This window comes from Aulonocara sp. 'chitande type north' Nkhata Bay, linkage group LG12, assembly GCF_057382095.1.
Source record: "Aulonocara sp. 'chitande type north' Nkhata Bay isolate Kocher_YH1m ecotype deep benthic linkage group LG12, A_spYH_male_GT1.1, whole genome shotgun sequence".
NCBI lineage: Eukaryota > Metazoa > Chordata > Actinopteri > Cichliformes > Cichlidae > Aulonocara > Aulonocara sp. 'chitande type north' Nkhata Bay.
Window position 1 is genome coordinate 35,355,133 of NC_141355.1, and position 19,209 is coordinate 35,374,341.

Here is a 19,209-nt window from a genome sequence, read left to right on the forward strand (position 1 = left end):
TATGTATATATTGTACTATTCTTAGTTAGTGTATTGTCTGTCTTGTCTTAATGTTGGTTTAAAATGGAGCACTGTAACAAAAAATAATTTCCCCCAGGGATCAATAAAGTATTCTGATTCTGATTCTGATTGTTTATGTTTAAGTCTCATTTACTTATATTTACGCAGCTAATTCTCCAGGTGTTTCCACTTCCCCTGATCACCTCCTGTGTGTATTTAAGTCCTATGTCTTCCTTTGTCCAGTGTCAGGTTGTGTGTTGAGTTCTCGTCATGTTTCCAAGTTTCCAGGTCACGTGAACTCACTCATCTTATTAAGATGATATCCACCTTGACTGCTTAGCCTGATTGTTAGGTTAAGTGAATCCAGATATCCTGGGTATGTGAACTTGCTTCGTAGTACAGGGACCAGGTCTATAGGCCACTCCACTGTAGCGGCTGAGGGTTATTATCTCAAATACTTATGGATTTGACAGCAGGTGTCAAAGATATGTGTCAAGGCTGTGCAGTATAGACGACCCAAATACAGTATGCTGTCAAAATAAAAACAATGGCCATGATCTTTGGTCTACTTAGCAAAATGCTAAAGATCCAAACCATAAACTAAAGTTCAGCTATACGAAGGAGCAAATGAGAGAAAACCACATGCAGTAAGCAAAAATGAGCCGTCTATCAGATGCCTTATCACAAAGGAAAAGGGAAAACAGGGCTACATTTACACTGAGAGCTGATTGGGACGTGACAGAAGAACAAAGAGACAAAGATGAAAAGAAATGAGCATAGGTGAAGACAATCAGGGCAGAATGTAAAATTAATGTAAGACACGAAAGAAAACTAACCTTAAAAAATAAAACAGGAAGTAAAAAGTAAGGAAGTAAACAGCTAAGCCTGAGCATGAAGATGAGACAAAGAGAGGCATAAACAGGGAGACTGTCATAACAAAATCAACACAGAGACCACAGAAATAAGATAATATCACACAACCCAAACATCTTGTAAAAAAATAACAACAAAGGCAAACAGGAACCACAAGCTCAACAACTTCAAGAATAAGAAATGCAAACACTAAAACAGCACAGAAATCTGGGACCAAGGGCTCAAAGCAAACTGCAATTTAAATGACATGAAAGTGTAAGAGTTTCATTTGTAGCAGACGGAGCGGCATATTCTAATTTAGTCTAGTTCAGAGTCCTAAAACTGAGTCTATGGTCTGTAATTTAGCTGGGCTAATATACTGTAACTACAATATGTGAGTAAGTGTAGTTATTTTTTTCATACAGAGTAACGTAAAGTGTGAAAGTGGTGCTGAGGACGTTGCGTTTATTCTTCTCCAAGACCCCCCTCTCCTCTCTGAAGCTGTTTTGGATGTAGACAAGTCAATGAAATAATGCACATTTTGCTTTGGTCCTTTTCTGGAGGGAATTACACCGACACCCCAAAGTTTTGCATCATTTTATTAACACAGTAAATGAACTTGACACACAGAGCGGCTACAGTAAACAAAGGTTTGGCTGCAGAGGTGACTGACGCCTCCTGCTGGCCAGTTTGACAGACCCAAACGCCTCATCTGCTGCACTGACAGGATAATTGAAACACATCAAGCAGACAAAAAACCAAAGCAACAGTTTCAATCTTTTCTAAAAAAAAAAAAAATAAAATAAAAAATGAAGAACTGCTGTGGATAAAAACTCTGCAGTCATCACAGTGAGCAACCTGCAGCTGTATCTCGGAAAACACCTTAAGTGGCACAAATATGTTCTCTTACCCTGAATAGTGTCATTCCTCAATGAGCAGAAGCAATCCATGACCCAAACTCACACAGATCAGAAGGAGCTGTGAGGACAGTGCTTTACTTAGGACGACCAAATAAAAATATAACCTTTCTTGACATCTTTTCTAAGCATGTTCAGCTTTCTGGAGGCTGCATGGAGAAATCATGGGATGACCATATGATACATAATGTATGGAACATGGTTTTTCTGTGGACATTAAACTTAGAGATAATAATCCATGTATGAGGTAATGAAAGATGTGTAGATGCTGCACATATATGTTCATTTATTTTTTGATGCAGTGAATTGAAGGACTAAAAGCACCTCACACAAACAAAGTGAAACAGCGAGCAGAGGAGAGAAACAAACCAAATGCACTGACTAAAGATGGTGGCTTCAGCACCAGCTGGCACAGACCACACTATGACAAGGGGGCAGGAGTTGGATGATGTGCCTCTCTGTTCTTGTCTTCATGGCTGTGATTCTACCATCCATCCGGCTTGAAGCTTGTTAGAAAAGTGAAGGATCATTTGCTAATGTTTACCAAAAACTGAACAGCTCTACTGTGCAGTCAGTTTAGCTGTGTCAGTGTACAAACAGCCAGTTTTAAGTTTTTTTATTGCAGTAATGCTGCACTAAACTAAGTAAACCTGCATATTTCTTAATGGCCATCATGTAGCAACTGCTCTGGTTGTGAAGAACAGTGCTTTCCTGAATTGATAGCTTCTATTACTAGTTTCAAGCCGTTATTTATTTGATATAATATGAGGTTTATTTTAAATCATGGTCTCGTTCAGAGTGAATTGTGAAGCAGTGTATGATTGAGGGCATGGCTGGTAAGTTCCGGTTGTATAACTGTGTGGTCTGTTCTTGCTCTTGGTTAGATTTACCTTCTTGCTCAAAAAAGGTGGCCAAAAAATATCAGACTCCAGCAATGCAGCTGGAGATATACATATAGGCATATACAGTCTCATAAGTTTTCATCATATAGTAAAAGTCTTCTGCTGAAAGATTTCCAAATATATGTTTCAGATCACAGCACTGCAGGTTGTGCACTGTTTGACAGACAGGCAAATACACCCAGTCTCTCTGTGAGCCTATGAGAACAAACCTTTTTGATTAGCAGCGTACTATTTTATCATACATGTTGCTAGAGTGAAAGTTTGCTCGAAACAAAGTTTCCGATCCGATAAATGTGTCAGCATCTGTGTTGTTTTGTGAAAGAAGAAGAAATGAGTCCAGGAGCTGTAGAGTTGTTTCTCTCTATGGATGTAAAATTTGTAAAATATAATTAGGATCTACTGCTCTGTCATCAAGAATATTTGACATATATCTGTATCTTTTCCCCTTAAATACTGAATGTACAATTCATTCCTTCTCTTTTAGGTATTAAATACTTAATATCTAAGTTGGAGAACAGCGTTTATCTACAGCATGATGTCTTAACAGGATATAAATGTTGTCCCTCATAATTCACAGTCACTGGATCACTGAATGCTCCAGAAAAGCCCTTTAAAATAATGTTAGTTTTCTCTGTTAATACTGAAACAGTCACATACTGACATATCACAGCCTGGCTCTCCAGCCTCTGATGTCGGAAGGCAAACAAAAAACTAACAACCCCGTGTTGACCCTGTGTGACAGCTACACCAATGAACACAAATATGAGTCAACCAGAATCTGTATGAGAAATTATTTGAGCTTTTATGCAGTTTTACGTATCGTTTTCTTCTTCTTCTTTCAGCTGCTCCCTTTAGGAGTCACCACAGCAGCTCATCTGCCTCTATCATCACCATATCCCAGCATCCTCTTCTGTCACACACACCCTCTGCATGTCCTCCTTCACTACATCCAGGAATTTTCTGTGGTCATCCTCTTCTCCTCCTCTGCACATTCTGTTTTTTTAAATTCTGTCTCTTTATACAAGGTGTGATCAATCTAGCCAGTCTCCCATTCATAATCACCTCCTCAGGCACGTCCGAATAGCTGCGATTTTTAGACCATGTCACGGAAATCTCATTTTGGGTATTTACACTGTGACCTTAAACTTTGGCAGAGGTCAAGCATCTTTTGTTTAAAACCGACCCAAATTTCACAAGAAGGCGATCAGCACTTGGTGATGACCAAGAAGCTGCTCAAAGGCAGAATTGCTCAGTTTATTAATCACGAGTTCATGAATTCAACATGGGGAGTCTGAGGGAGACCAGTCAGAGGGTCTGTGGTGTGGTTTTATGTGCCGTGATGTGTCCGCTCAGAGTGCAGAGTGCATTGAAAACTCCACACCAACACGATCATTCACCAAATTTGCCTCACTGGAATTTTTACCACCAAAATAAAATGAACTCTTAAGATCAACATTTTCGCACAGTGAAGGAGATCCAGCATACACTGCATGAAAAACAATAGAAGCCAGGATGAAACCAGTCCACAGGTGCACAAGGAGATACACTTGAATATGAGCCCAAATCAAAACTGGGTAGACTTTTTGATTTTTATGAAACTGCGCTGTTCTGATTACAGCTTGTAAAAGCATGTCTTTTGTTTCTGATTTTCAGTGCTCAATCTCAACTCTGTGTGACGCATATGTTTTTGTTAAAAATTACATTTTTTTTGAACACATGGCCTCTTATGGCATGAATCTATTTAATCGCTGCGTGAAAACTTTTCCGTGCGCTTGGTCTCAACACCCGATCACTCTTTCAAAGGAAGAGACCGTGTCTGTGCAGTTATGAGCTTTTACCTGAAGTTAAACTAAGTGTGTAAGAGTTGAAAAACAGCTTACATACAAATAAATACTCTCTGTTGAAAAGATTATTTCCTCAGTCATTGGATTTAACAGACCAATAGCTGGGGACTATTTTCAGTGACAGATTAATCTACATTTGGTGCTTCAGTGGTTTTTTGTGACAGCGGGACAGTGTGTGCGGGGCTAGGCCTATGTATGCTACAATGTTTGCATTCATGCTAATGAAAGAACAAGTCACCGAGGTCAACAGTGAGATATCTAACTATTTTAGGAACAACAGTGGAGCTCTGTGGGACAGAGAGAGCAGGCTTTGATACACTCACATAATACTTGCTGGTTTTGGTCTGACATTAGCTTTAATATCCACACAACCAGACTTATCTTACCTCCTCTGTTCGCACTGGTGTGGTGCATTTAAACAAATGAAATCTGTGTTGATTTTTGTCGATTCTTGTTTATCCTTTGACAGCAGATATGTTGAGTAGCTACTTACCTAGCTATTCAGCAAATAAAAGGAGCAGTTTATGAAATTAGTCCCTTCGTGTGTTTCGATGATGCATTTAGCATTGCAGAATTTCCATCATCGCTGCCCTGACGTTTGGTCTAAAAGCCATTTATCAGTTTAACACTGACAGCAAAGTGCTGAAATAATTGAATGTGTATCGAATCGTTTAAATCAGCGGTGCTGCTTTCCTAAACGTCGGTGCTGACGCTGTGGGTGACTACTTCCTTCATGGTGACCTGGCGGATGAGGTTCAGCTTCTGGTAGAAGCTGGCCAAGTCCATGGGCAACTCCATGTCCTGCTGCTGCACAGTCCTGTAGCTGATCCTGCGACCGCCATTGCACAGCCTCTCTGGGTGCTGCAAGTAGAAGGGTAGTGAGCAGCGGGCACAGGAAGGGCAGAAGGCATGCGAGCGATAGCACCTGCGTGGCGGCGGAGGCGGAGGTGAGTAGCTGACGGGGCCGTTGGCTTCAGTGAGGAAAGTGGGAGGGTACATCTCGGGCTCGTCACTGTATTGCTCTGGCGTCGGAGGCGTAGGAGGAGCCGACAGAGCCAGGGGGCGAGACGGCGACATGGTGGCGAGCTCAGGTTCCTCCTCTTCCCCCTTCTCAGACTCCTCCCTCTTACAGCAGTAATACTGGACCAGGTGAGAGTCAAACATTTTAAAAGACAAACGGTTAACCAAAGGAGAAAATAACGAGCACTTTCAAAACAAATGTCTTGATGCATTCTCAATCATCCAGGTAAGTAAATCTCCAAAAGTTGATTCTGTTCATCTGGAGAAAACGCTACGTCCAGATGAACAGAATCAACTTTTGGAGAGTTTCAAATCATATGTTTCAACCAATCGGATCCGTGTTAACTATAAGTATAAGCCACAGTAAATACAGGGCATGAAAAAACAAGCTGGTTTGTGTAACTTTGAAAGATAGCGAGCGAGTGTAGTGAGCTAGTTGGCATGTCTTTGTCTGAATCTTAACATTTTCATGAAAGCAATGAACCGTCTATCTATGACCACCTACTGGTAACATGGAAGAAATCAGGTGTAAACAGAATCACAAAGATGAAGAACAAACTGCCAGCTGAGGAGCTTTCAAAGCTAGGAAGTAGCTAGCATATACTTGGCGTCTCTGTGAGAGCGTGTGCATGAAAGGCACTTGCAGACCATCACTTTCAAATGATATTTGGCAGGTGATCGCGCAGAACGGAGGTGGAAAAAGGATAAACTGCATGTATCATTTCAAATTCTAAAAGACTGCTGGCATCACTACCAGAACACTGTTAAAGAGGCAAAAAGGGAATATTTTGCAAATATTATTTCTTCCAACTCTCATAACCCACGTGTGTTATTTAGGACCATTGACACTGTTCTTAATACTCCTTTGAATGTCTGTTTGGAAGTTTTTTCCTGAGATTTGCAATGATTTTCTGAACTTTTTTATTGAAAAGGTTGTCACCACCAGGGCTCTTATCACAGCTCCTGACTCTGACCCTTCTGTCTCTGTCCCTTGCGCTGCTGTTTTCACTCAGTTTGAGCTTGTGACGCTCTCCACTTTAGAGGATGTGGTTCGCCATATTAAGCCCACAGGTTCCCCACGGGATCCTGTCCCTCCACAATTCTTTAAAGAAATTTTTTCCTAGTATACAACAGTATGTCCTTGACATTATTAACAGCAGTCTGTCTTCTGGTATGGTTCCTGCAAATTTCAAACATGCAGTAGTACAGCCACTGCTTAAGAAACCTGGCCTTGATCACACAGTTTTAGCAAACTATAGGCCTATTTCCAAGCTGCCTTTAGTCTCCAAGGTTTTAGAGAAAATTGTTTTTAGTCAACTGAAAGATTTTCTAGATGAAAATGGAATCTTTGAGGTTTTGCAATCAGGTTTTAAAACCCTTCACAGCACAGAATCTGCATTATTAAGAGTTTTTAATGACATCCTTCTGGCATGTGATTCTGGTAACCATGTTGTTCTTGTCTTGCTTGACCGAACTGCTGCCTTTGACACCGTAGACCACAATATTCTAATTTCTCGATTACATGATGTAGTGGGTATTGGTGGCACTGCACTTAATTGGTTTAGGTCTTATTTGTCAGATAGAACTTTCTCTGTCAGTCTTCTGCTCCTCTGTCATGTGGCATCCCACAGGTCTCAATTTTAGGGCCACTGCTCTTTTCACTGTATCTATTGCCTCTGGGTTATATCCTTAGAAGGCATGGGATCTCATTTCATTGTTATGCTGATGACTGCCAAATTTATTTGCCACTAAAACACAAGGATGGCATCTCCATAAAACCTCTCTTGACATGTCTAGATGACATTAAAACTTGGTTGGCTCTAAACTTTTTAAATTTTAATGAAAAGAAAACAGAAGTGTTGGTGTTTGGACCCAGTGGTCCCTGTGAGTCCTCCACTGTTGTTTTAGGATCCCTGGAAGTCTATTTTAAATCTGTTGTTACTGACCTTGGTTTTAAGTTGGACAGTGATTTTAAATTGGACAACCAAATCACAGCAGTGGTGAAGTCCAGTTTTTATCATTTAAGGCAACTGGCAAGAGTAAAATCTTTTCTTTCGAGGCAGCACCTTGAAACAGTGATCCGTGCTTTTATTTCTTCCCGCCTGGACTACTGTAACTCACTTTATGTGGGGGTCAGTCAGTCATTGCTCTCACATCTGCAGCTGGTTCAAAATGCAGCTGCACGACTCCTAACAGGAACTCGAAAAAGAGAGCATATAACCCCCGTGCTAGCCTCTCTGCACTGGCTGCCTGTGTCTTTTAGAGTTCATTTTAAAATTCTTATGTTTGTTTTTAAATGCCTTCACAGTCTTGCCCCGCCTTACCCCTCTGAGCTTCTTCATCCCCACATACCCTGTCGGTCTCTCAGGTCAGCTGACCAGCTGCTCCCAGAGGTACCGAGATCCAGGAGGAATCTCATAGGGGACAGGGCCTTCTCTATTGTGGCTCCAAAATTATGGAATAATTTGCACTGCATGTTAGATAGGCCCCTTCACTGTCCACTTTTAAATCACGTCTTAAAACCCACTTTTATTCTTTGGCTTTTAACCTCAGTGAGACTTAGTTTCTCTTTTAATTGAAGTAGTTATTTAATTAATGATTTCACTCTTCTTTTATCTGTGTTTTATTTATATCTCATGTAATTTTATTTTACAGTTCCAATGTACAGCACTTTGTGTCAGCTGTGGTTGTTTTAAAGTGCTTTATAAATAAAGTTGATGATGATGATGATTACAAAAAGCATCCATCACTCCTAAAACTACAGTTGCAATCTTACATGCTAACTGCTAGGACTCACTCAAGAAGAAAACATGTGGATGTGAGTTTCTGAAAGTCTCAGAAAAAGTCCCATCCGGTTTTAAAGGTCTTACAGTTGAGGATTATTTCAACATGGGTTATTTGTTATTAGTGTGTATGCTCTGTCTCGGCAGGTTGTGTTGCACTATTTGGATGTCAGCTGTAGATTTCTAAAAAGAAAAGCAAGATTGTTACACAAATCCAGTCTGGCCAAAAGTAAACACAGAAATGTTCCACTTGGACTACTTTGATAATTAGGAAAACTGTCTGGGGCAGCAAATTACTCCCAGCTTTTTGCACTGCACACATCATGTGTGAACATTTGTCAAGTTTCTTGTTTTCATGAATACGGTGCTGAGGTGCATTTTGCATTCTGTTAAACTTTAGATGTGTAATGAACAGTGAGACAATCATACCTGCAACCTACATAAACACAGCACAGCGACGATCGTCAGTAAGATGACTGTAGCCAAAATTCCTCCTGCGATGACCACTGTCCCGGCTGACATCCGAAATCCTCTCCATCAACACCCTGCAATCAAAGCAATGAGTCAGAGTTTATTTTTTGGTTCGAGTAGTTTAAAGGACTTCACACATGACTGAGAAACCAGTAACTATTCATCCGGACAGCCATTTTTGGCAGTTTATCTGGGTTTGGGGTGCAAACCCAGATCAGTGATTGAACCTGGTTAAATGGTCAAACACGGAAGCAACGTATGTATGATTGGTTTAAAGGAAACTCAATCAAAATCCAGATTGAGAGAAGGTCTTAAGTTTAAAATTATTTTAAACTTTTCTCAGAAGAGAATGGAAAAGGGAGAAGGAGACCACCGAGGGAATATTAGCAGGGTTTTCCTGACTCACACTGGGATTTGGCTGGTGACTGACCTGCGTAAGGACAATTAGCCAGCATAAGAGTAATGAGTCTGCAATGAGTCTTTGTTATGTTATTTGATAGAAGTCTGTGGATTTTTTCAATTCTCTGTAAACAGGAATGTTTGTTATGGTTGAGTAACTGAAACCCTCATTAAAATAACTCATTTAAAAACCTAAACTTATTACAACGCTGGCAGTTTCCCTTTGGCTTTGCCCAAAAGCTCTTTTGGGAGAAAGTGAGGGTTTCTATGCAGGAAACGCTTATTAGAGAAGAGATTGGGTTGGAAATGGAGCAAGAGAAGGAAGAAGAGAGAGAGGGACAGGTCAGCCAGGAGGTGCAAAAGAACAGATGGAAAGAAGATAATGAGAGGAGGGGAAAGAAGCAGGGTGAAGGATACACAAAGATGAAGAAGGTCAGAGAAAAAGAAGGTAATGAGGAAAATCATGTTATGGGGGAGAGAGCATAGTGACGGGGAAGGAAAATTAAAAGAGATGATGATGATATATAAGGAAAAAGGGATGCAGATGGTGGGTGGGGAGGCTGTAGGAAAGATAATGATGTTGCTGTTACATTTTTACAACTATACTTTATGGCTCTGCCGTGAAGCTCTAAAATGTTTGAACTCTTGCCAGCAGCCATTACAGAAAATACTGCTTATTGATTCTAATACTTCATTTTTGTCAGTAATCTAATTGGTCAGAAAATGTAGTCACAGTAAGCCAAGTGCAAAGCCAGCCAACAATCGAGAGGTCCAAGGAAGAAAATGCATTTCCCACTTGATCCAGACTTTAAGGAGAGCTCAGTTTAACATGGCAAACCATAATCAAGCATCCTCGAGACATTTTAATCTGGATTTCCCACTGAAACAGCTCTTCTCAGAGTTTTCACATTGGCATTGAAATCACGTAAGAGATATTGTCAAGTTGAGTTCCACTGTGTCACACTCTGAAGTGGACATTTAGTCATACCTTTCATCGTGTTTGGATTAATAAAAAACAATAATCAGGAGGTGTACAAATGTATACGTTTCTAATAGAAATTTCTCCAAAAGTTGATTCTGTTCATCTGGACGTAGCGTTTTGTGGGAATGAGAATGAGAATTTGCATAATTATGATAAAGGAACTGACCTCCCAGCCCATTGTTCCTTCAGTGGGCTGGTTTCAGTCATCATGCACATCTACTGTTTATAAGATTGGGGAAACCTGCAGTCAGCTGAGACTGAAGAAGTGACTTGGATGAGTGACGAAACATTTCTCCCACAAAACGCTACGTCCAGATGAACAGAATCAACTTTTGTAGATTTACTTTCCTGGATGATTGAGAATGCATCAAAACTAAAAGAAATTGTATAATTTCTTTCTGTTCAGGTCAACTGGGCTTCTCAGACACGTTGTGAAGGTTAAAAAAAATCTAAACAAGCCTCACTTGTCAGTATTTTACAGGCTAACTGTCCATTAAACATTTGGCGCCTGTTACTTGAAGGCATTCAGCTAAATGCACTTAAAACAACCTGAGAATTAAACAATAAAGCATCCATTGGCGCACAAACATGCACTAAACTGTTTTCAGATTAGAAATTGGAAAAAGGTTACACCTAATCTAGTTTGTCTCCTTCAAACGATATAAGAGAAAAACAGAAACATTACATCATTACATTGTATCATTTGCTTTTCATTCATATTTAATATATGTATGGTCCCAAAGCAGAATTACATGTGTATTAGTGAACTGAAAGAAAAATTAAAACACTATTGAGACACTAGCAAATGTTCGTCAACCATTTAATGCGTCAGCAGAAGGAAATCTGACAAGTTCCCCTTGCAGGCAATTGAATGACTGCAGTCAGTCAGTCCAATGTTGCATCATGACTTTGAGTTTTCTTGATGATTTACAAAATAAATCATGACAGACACTAAAATGCCAGCAGGCAGATGCAGACAGTAACATGAAAGGAGATGTAACTAACATAAAGCTAAAATCTTAATACAATACAAATTCCCTGAAACTGTCCAAAGCTTCATCAGGGAGAAAAAGCTTCCTCATTGGTGGAACCAGAATATGAGTTTTTAATCATCGTCCATTGCTCAGCAGTTTTTTGTTTTTTGCAGCAAGTACTTTGAGTACTCAACAAAGTGGAAATTATGCTAGTCTAGTACTGGAATGTTTACCATAAGTGTTAGGCGACAGATTAATAAAGTGCTAGACTTTAACACATCAAAACTGGTGAACATGCTGTTTGTGCCTCACAAAAAGCCTTATAATTGTCAGGCAATTGGATTAAAAGTACAATTATTTTTTTACCACAGGTAAAAGCTAGCATACAGCTTGCATACGCAGGAGTCTCGAACTCCAGTCCTCAGGGGCCAGTGTCCTGAGAGTGTTGCAACACACCTGAATACAATTAGTAGGTCATTAGCAAGACTCTATAGAACATGACTGCATGAAGAAGTGCCAACCCCTAACCCTACTCAAGTAAATTTCAGTAAATGTAAGTGTTTGGGAAAATGTACTTCTAAAAGTACTTTTAGTGCACCATGTTTGTCATTTTCTTTGGGTGTCTACAGGGATTGTGCCATATTTAAAGCCAACCTGATGCAGGTTTTCGAAGAACCACAGGTTTTCACTTCATCATCAGAGAGTGGAGGTAATCCACCTAGAAGCTACCAGATGTCATAAATGTTCTGTGGATCTGTAAGATTGCATGATACTGGACAAACAGGAGAAACATACAAATACAAAGGTACTTTCTAGAATTAAAAATAAATAAATGCAAGGTTGAGTCTGCTTTATGGATCTTTTTAGAGCACTTTTTGGTATGAAAATAATTTAAGGAGCTAAAAGTTGAGCAGTTCCCAGTAAATAATAAATATTATTATATACTGAATATAGAATAATATAATATTCATTATGTTTGACCTACTTACATGGTAAATGGCCTGTATTTGTATAGCGCTTTTCTAGTCCCTAAGGACCCCAAAGCGCTTTACACAACCTGTCATCCACCCATTCACACACACATTCACTACATGTACGTTTCTTCTGATAAAGGCCTGTCACAGCCATTTAAACCAAAATTAAAAACCCTATGGATCATAATTTATAGCAACCAAATACTAATACATGAATTAAACTCTCTCTGTTACTTACACATCACAGAAAAGCACTACCATAGGTCTACTTGACCACACTTTCATGCTACACGCATTTTGTCACCGTAATCCATCTGCACTCTCAGCATCATTTTCATATGATCTGTAATCTGTAAAGGCTCCAGGCTGAAGATGACAGTATGTCAGCGTGCTGTGATACAATCAAAGTCGGACACATTTGAACTTGAAGCCACTCAGAAATTTTATACAACACACTCTGAGCTGATGAGCTCCCTCATCAGCAGGCTGAGGATCAACTCATCACTGGCTATTGCGTTGGGTTTCCATAGTGACGGTACCCTGTCACCCCTGAGGGCTGGAGAGTCATTTACACCCACACAGCCAGTCAGCATTATACACAAATGACCAAACACAACACACACTCAAAGGTCAACAGCCATCAGTCCACCCTTCAGTGCTTGCTGAGTGCTTCACTCCAACTAAGCACATCATATCTTCTTCATTAGACTTAAAAATGAAAATAAATCTGATATATTAACCCAGCTTTCATAAATATTTATTGCCAGGAAATGGGCTGCAGAAGTGAAATTTTCTTAAAACCAGAAAAATATAAATATTTCAACCTATTTTTGTGCACATGTTCTAGAAAAGCACAATAACATCCTAAAACCTTTTTCCTGCACTTCTTAATTTTAGAAAATTCTTTACACTAGTTTATTTGTAATGGAAAGGCTGATGTTTTATCACCAAACTGCATTTCTCTTCATTGGTGATGGAGATTCACATTGTGAAGCAGATAAAGGAAAAACAGAAAGTTTCACTCGTATGTCAAAACAGATTCTTTTAGATGTTTCTTACTGTCGACAGAACCAATTAAAAAACAAAAAGCAAAAGTTAAATTTACAATAATAACAATTATTGTCAGTTTATCCAACATCTGTGGCTTCTTCGACAGAGCCGTAATTTGTTGAGTAACTGGCTTGTGTTAAAGAGAGCAGGAAGGTGGAAAAGGTGCTAAAAAATGCACTAATGCAGTGCTAGTTATGTTATAAAGAGACCGTTCTATTAAACCTGGTTTTCTCCTTCAACCCTTTCAGTTAGTTTCCACTCAAATTCTATCACAGTGTGTGATTCAAATGCACAAACATCATATAGAGTCTGAGCCAGAAAATTATGAAAATATACCCATTTTTTAAACCATTTGATTAGATCACATTCAGACGATTAAAACTTTTGTTAAACAACCAAGGAAATGTTTAGAGCTTCTTATTTGAAAAAAAAGAAGAAGTAAATTTGTAGTTAAATGTATGATTTCAACTAGGAAAACAGAGGCAAAATGAATGAATCTGATTTCTCATCTTTTCATAAAAAAAAACTGAGTAGGATCATGAATCTAACATGTTTTTATAAAACATAAGTAATGACTGACTTTCTGTTCCTACAATGTGGAGATAATCCAGTAAATACAGTGAAGTTAATGATCCAATTATTACCCAGCATTAGAATAATTATTGTAGGGTCTACCTTACCATACAAAGCGCCTTTATGGGAATGCTGTTGTGATTTGGTGCTCTATAAATAATACTGAATTGAACTGAATTGAATTGAATTATTTTGCGTACAAGCTGCGGTTCAACGCACATCAGGTTCTCTTCATTAAACACTCTTTCATTCCGTCCGTTCATCATCTGAGCTGCGTTTGCAGATTCTTATGTTCTAAATAAAAATACAAAGTTATCCACAAATTTGGAGGAAAAAAAATAACTAAGACCCTACAATTGATTTAAAATGACTTTTTCATGCCCCCACAGTGGGAAGCGTTTTTGGAGACCTGATAAGAGGAAGAAAATGCGTGGCTAGATGGTGTTTGATTTATTAACGCGCGTAACAGGCGATGTGTGCATTAAGTGGTAATCTTACCCATCACATTAGTATTTGGATGGTCTCATGGCGTTAACCACGGCACCTTCGCTTCAGAATGTCCCGTTTTGTGACCAGAGGTGACGGGAAAGTAAAGTCGCGTTTAAGCTGGATGTTACCCAATCTGTAAATCTGTGAGTTTATCTTTATTCACATCCGCGCGCTGGTGTGTCCCATGACAACCATTAGTAGAAATCTGTGTTTCAGTTAGAGAAAGACGAATCTTCAAATATTTTCTGTAATTTCACAGCCTGTGTTTCACTCCAGGTTTGAGATGCATATGCGTAAAAACGCAATTCTGAAAAACAATACAGCTCTTTTTCATCGAGGAGCTGTCTTCTCACACTTTCTTCTTTTACTTTTTCATGACTGGCTGTGTTGCAAGTTGGAGGTACAAAAGCGCTCATGAACTCAAAAATCCCTAAATCTGACTGGAAATATTCCCAGGGCGAGTTTCAGGTCCCCAGATTTTCTCTTGGCTTTGGTCCCAACAAAATCTTCAAAAAGCGGCTGATCTCAAGGACGAGAGAGGAGGAGAAAGGGTCGTGTCCGCTTCTAAGTAACTGCAGGTGTATGCTGTGCACACTGGATCCGGTCTCATCCTGTCTGTGTAGCAGCACATATTTCCGATGCTGACCCGAGAGAGGACGCGACGTGCGTCACAGCAGCGCGCTGCAGAAACAGGTAAAATCCAGGTAGATTCAGGGGGGAAATAGAAAGAATTGTAATAATCTACTTTCCCTCTTCTTAGAATACGTTGAACATTTTCCAGTATATGAAAATATTCGACACCAAATTACCTTTGTAAAAAGATTTGTTCTAAACTCACTAATTTTCGTAACATATATAAAACTGTGTGAAATACACAAATATATATACATATAATTATATATAATTATATATAATTATATATAATTATATATAATTATAGGATACTGAGCATGTTTTTTCAGTTTTAAAGCCAGCAGCTTAAAGCTTAAAAGTCACCAGTAATCTTTGGTCAAAACATGTGAACAGATCTGAACTGTGAAGGTGTTTTACCCTAAATTATGTTAATATTTTGTGTTAGTTAACAGCATAGACTCTCCGTTTTATCACCCACTGGTCTCTTGACTTTTCTGGACTTGGAAGCCATATTTAAATTGGGTGGAAAGCTAATTAATTAGCTAACATAGGCTTTGCTAGCAGGCTGCATCTGTGCAGCTGAAGCTGAGGTGAAGTCTAACAGATGTTTACAGCTGCCTTAGTCAGATTCCATCTGTCACTTAAAGCAATCAGGCCCCTACTAAAGCTAAACTTTAGCTCTTAATACAAATTTCTTTGTTAAATGTAGAAAAAAGTGTACAGTTGTTAATAAGGGATAACTTGGCTATGAGACAACTAAAAACAAAAAGAAGAGTGTCAGTTTTGTTTCTTATGGCAACAAAGAGTACTGATTTTGATCCAAACATCATCCATTGTCTGATGAAATAACTGCAGTTTTTATGCCTAGACTGTAACAAAAAATCTTTAACAGCTTAAATTGAATAAATTTATGTCTGTATCAAATCTAATTCCCTTAGTTTGCTCTTCATATTCGCTCTTCAAGGGACAAAACACCAACATTAGAGCTGAACTTGTTCGTCTTATGTGATCTTGTGTCCAAGGAATATTTATGGAGCTACAATTTCACAAAAACTGACAGATGTTTAGTTTATGTTGCAGAAAATGTTTGTTTTCTAATCTGAAAGTGATTTTAATGTCCATAAGACTTTCACACCTTTTTTGTGTTTAAACAGGCAACATAATTATAAAATGTGACTTACCATAGAGAAAAATTAAAATTTGTTGACTGAAGAGTTTTTTGTTTTTATTTTTAAAATGACCCAACAGGATTAAAATTCCTCCAAAATAGATATAGATAAACAATTCCATACTTTCTGACTTTTCTAAAGATATATCAAAAAGATATTTGTATTCAGTCAGCAAGGAAGCAACAAAGCTCAGATTTGGAATATGTCTTTGTTCCAAATAAATATAAGTTTTTGTTTCTTCTGGGTTACTCTTTGTTCGCAGTCTGCCACGGTCTTTTTTTCCCCATCCTACACTTGGAGCGGCACCAAGAAGAGACAAGTTTAAGGGCTTTATAGAGAGAAAAGATTTTATTGCGTGAATTATTTAGAGGATAAAGCAGGCTGAGATTCCACTGTATTGTACAGACACGAGCGTGTAATATTAATGGAGTTGAGATGTTAGAGGTTATTTTTCATCTTTTCTCCTGCTCCTGCGGTCTTGCAGTGCTTCTTTCTTTCAGCATGCAGCCGCTCTCTGAGGAAGCCTCTGCTCCGAGCAGCAAAAAGTGAAGATTTTAGGGTCAAAGCTGGAACAGTGACAGCACAGTGACAAACTGTGTCTTTTATTAGGCTGTTTCAGGCCAGAGAACAGATGTTGAGTTTAAAGTTGTAAATTGCTTATAGACTTTGATACACCAAAATAGGCTCCGATCATGCTCGTATGCTTCTTAAAACCATGCTTCTAACTCATTAGTGGGGGGTGTTGTTTGTTTTTTTAAGGAATATTGCAAAACATTGTTATTATTGTTTGTCATAGAGCTAACATTTCGGTGTATAAACTAATTCAAGGCCTCATTTAGTGTTCTTGCCTCGCTGCTGAGAGATAACAGTCTAGTTTTACTTACATGTTCCACGTTAGACAGACGGGGTGATGTTGGCATAAGGTGCAGGTTTGTGCCCCACTGATACCTTTATGTTTTGGAATTTGTAGATTTTGTTAATTTAGTTTTTACTGTCTATGACATTTGGTTTAATTAGGTTTAAGCACTAAAACCTATAGTTGGGTTCAGGAAAATGGTTATTCTTAGAGCTAAACCACACTTCTTACTTACAGTAACACTGCTTGCTACACATCAGTTGGCAGTGACAGATCTCTCTAACTAATGACCCAGTGTGTAAATGGAACTCACCAGAGGCACTAAGGTACTAATACGACACAGATGGAGAGTCCTCATATTTGTTTCTCACAGCTGGAGCCCTCAGTTGTATCTCACTGAGTTGACTTAATTGTCAAGCGCTGACATAAAAAAGGCAGCTTCAGATTTTGTTATGTTAACCACAAAACTGATAAGAAAAATATTTTACAGTCTACAGCTGAGCAAACTCAGATTCATTGTGTAGAGAGTGGACGGGGCATTGCTGACTTCAACTGAGGATATAGTCGGGTGGTGGAAAGAACACTGAGGATCTCCTGACTCCCACTGACACTGCAGTGGAGTCCGGTGATGAGGGGGATGACACACCCACCACTGGAGGTCAGGTTATTCATAAAGCTCAACTCCACAGCAGATGAGATTCACCTTAAATTTGATGTTTCTACAGGAACATTACAGGATGAGGAAAAAGATTTTTGATGAAGTTCCAAAATTGTATCTACTTACAACATAAGGAAACTTTAAAGTGGTCCGAATTTGTTTGTTTGTTGGTGCCACTGGGGTCACAGCTGAGTTAGTTGCTTCCATTTTGACTACATTAAACTGTGAACATGACGCTATTTAAACCTCAGTGAAAGGACGGACACATGACTCCACACTCAAACGCTGCCTCTCTCCATCCTCCTCCTCTCACTGGCCGTTTAATGGCATCGTTCAATAAGACAAACAGGCTTTCGGTGTAAGTCGTCCACTTTGATGTGGAGATCCACATTGATCTCCACTTCGGGGCGACGGATCAGCTTACAGCAGGTGCACCTGCCAAGGTCAGGTAACAGACACTGAAGCACTGACGAGGCGAAGTCCAGGACAGATGAGGAATTCAGTGGGTCACACAGTAACGTCAGAATAACCAGCAACTGAAAATCTGTTTCCATTATCAAAATTAAAGGTGTGGATTTCTCAGCCTGGAAACTGAAACTTGAAAAGCCAGTCTGCAATTTATATACATGTACACAGTATGTCCAGCTCAATCTCATTTATATGGCAATAATCTAGCAATAGCAAAAACCTATAATGTTAGAGAGAAAACCCTAAAAATCAGATTCCTTTTAACAGGAGAGACCTCTGTAAGAACCAGGCTCGGGGAAGGACAGGGGCAGGTTTGGCAATAAAGGGAAAGAGAAGAGAAAAAGGAGCATAAAGAGACCAAAGACAAAACAAAAACTAGAGGAATGAAAACCAAAATATTTATGACACACATGTAAATATATGAAAAGAGGGGAATAGAGGAAAAGTGCTCAGTGCTTCATGGGAACTTCCCTGGCAGTCTCAAGCTATTTATGCACCCATATGGGATAGTTCAGGAAGAACCAGGCTAACTGTAAGCAACACAAGAAAGGAAATTCTGACCCCAAACTGGAAGCCGGTTCACAGGAGAGGAGTCTGATAACTGAAGTCTCTGCCTCTCTTTCTAATTTTAGAAACTCTAGGCACCACATGTAAGCCTGCAGTCTCGGACCAAAATGTCCTTTTGGAATAGTATGATGTGGTGAGTACAGGGCTTAAACATTCAGGACTTTCTATGTGCAAAGAAGGATTTGAAATTATTTTCTTCATTTAACAGGGACACAAAGAAGAGAATTTGCTCCTTTATAAAGCTGATAACAACAACAAGTAGTTAATAAGCGGATAAAAAAGTATCACCAGTTCAGTGCCTCTGTTAAGAAAATGTAAGGTGCAATTGTTAAATGATGACCTAAACTGTGAAAAACTGAGTATCACACAGTACGTGTATTAATCAACTGTACAGGGATGAAGTGTGTTGTGTTTTTAATTTTTTTTTTTAAAAGAGCAAACAAACAGTAACAGTTTTTTCATAATTAAAATGATAACAGAGCCCTGTTGAAGTTTGAAAATGGGCTAAAATAAAGTTATCTGTGTCTGTGGTTTTCTTCGTACTCTTCATAGTCTAAGCAGGCGAGTATCTGTCCTCCAGGACATGTTCCACTCCAGTTCAGGCACTGCAGAATACTTGATGTGACAC

The 19,209-nt window shown here is 39.1% G+C and overlaps 1 protein-coding gene across 1 annotated transcript; it reads right to left on the reverse strand.

Annotated features, from left to right (window-relative positions):
- Positions 1-1,433: 1,433 nt before the first annotated feature.
- Positions 1,434-14,829, reverse strand: fam163b (family with sequence similarity 163 member B). The gene is made up of 3 exons (XM_086315389.1): positions 14,240-14,829; positions 8,748-8,863; positions 1,434-5,655 (listed from the first exon to the last, which is right to left on the reverse strand). Exons 2-3 carry the CDS (start codon positions 8,838-8,840, stop codon positions 5,209-5,211), a joined length of 540 nt encoding a protein of 179 aa, XP_086171515.1. The 5' UTR covers positions 8,841-8,863; positions 14,240-14,829; the 3' UTR covers positions 1,434-5,208.
- Between the last annotated feature and the right edge of the window lie 4,380 nt (positions 14,830-19,209).

Coding starts and splice junctions, on each gene's coding strand:
- fam163b (XM_086315389.1), bottom strand. CDS start 8,840: ATGTCAGCCGGGACAGTGGTCATCGCAGGAGGAATTTTGGCTACAGTC. Junction 5,656..8,747: donor TGTGTTTATGTAGGTTGCAG/GTATGATTGTCT, acceptor CACCTGGTCCAG/TATTACTGCTGTAAGAGGGA.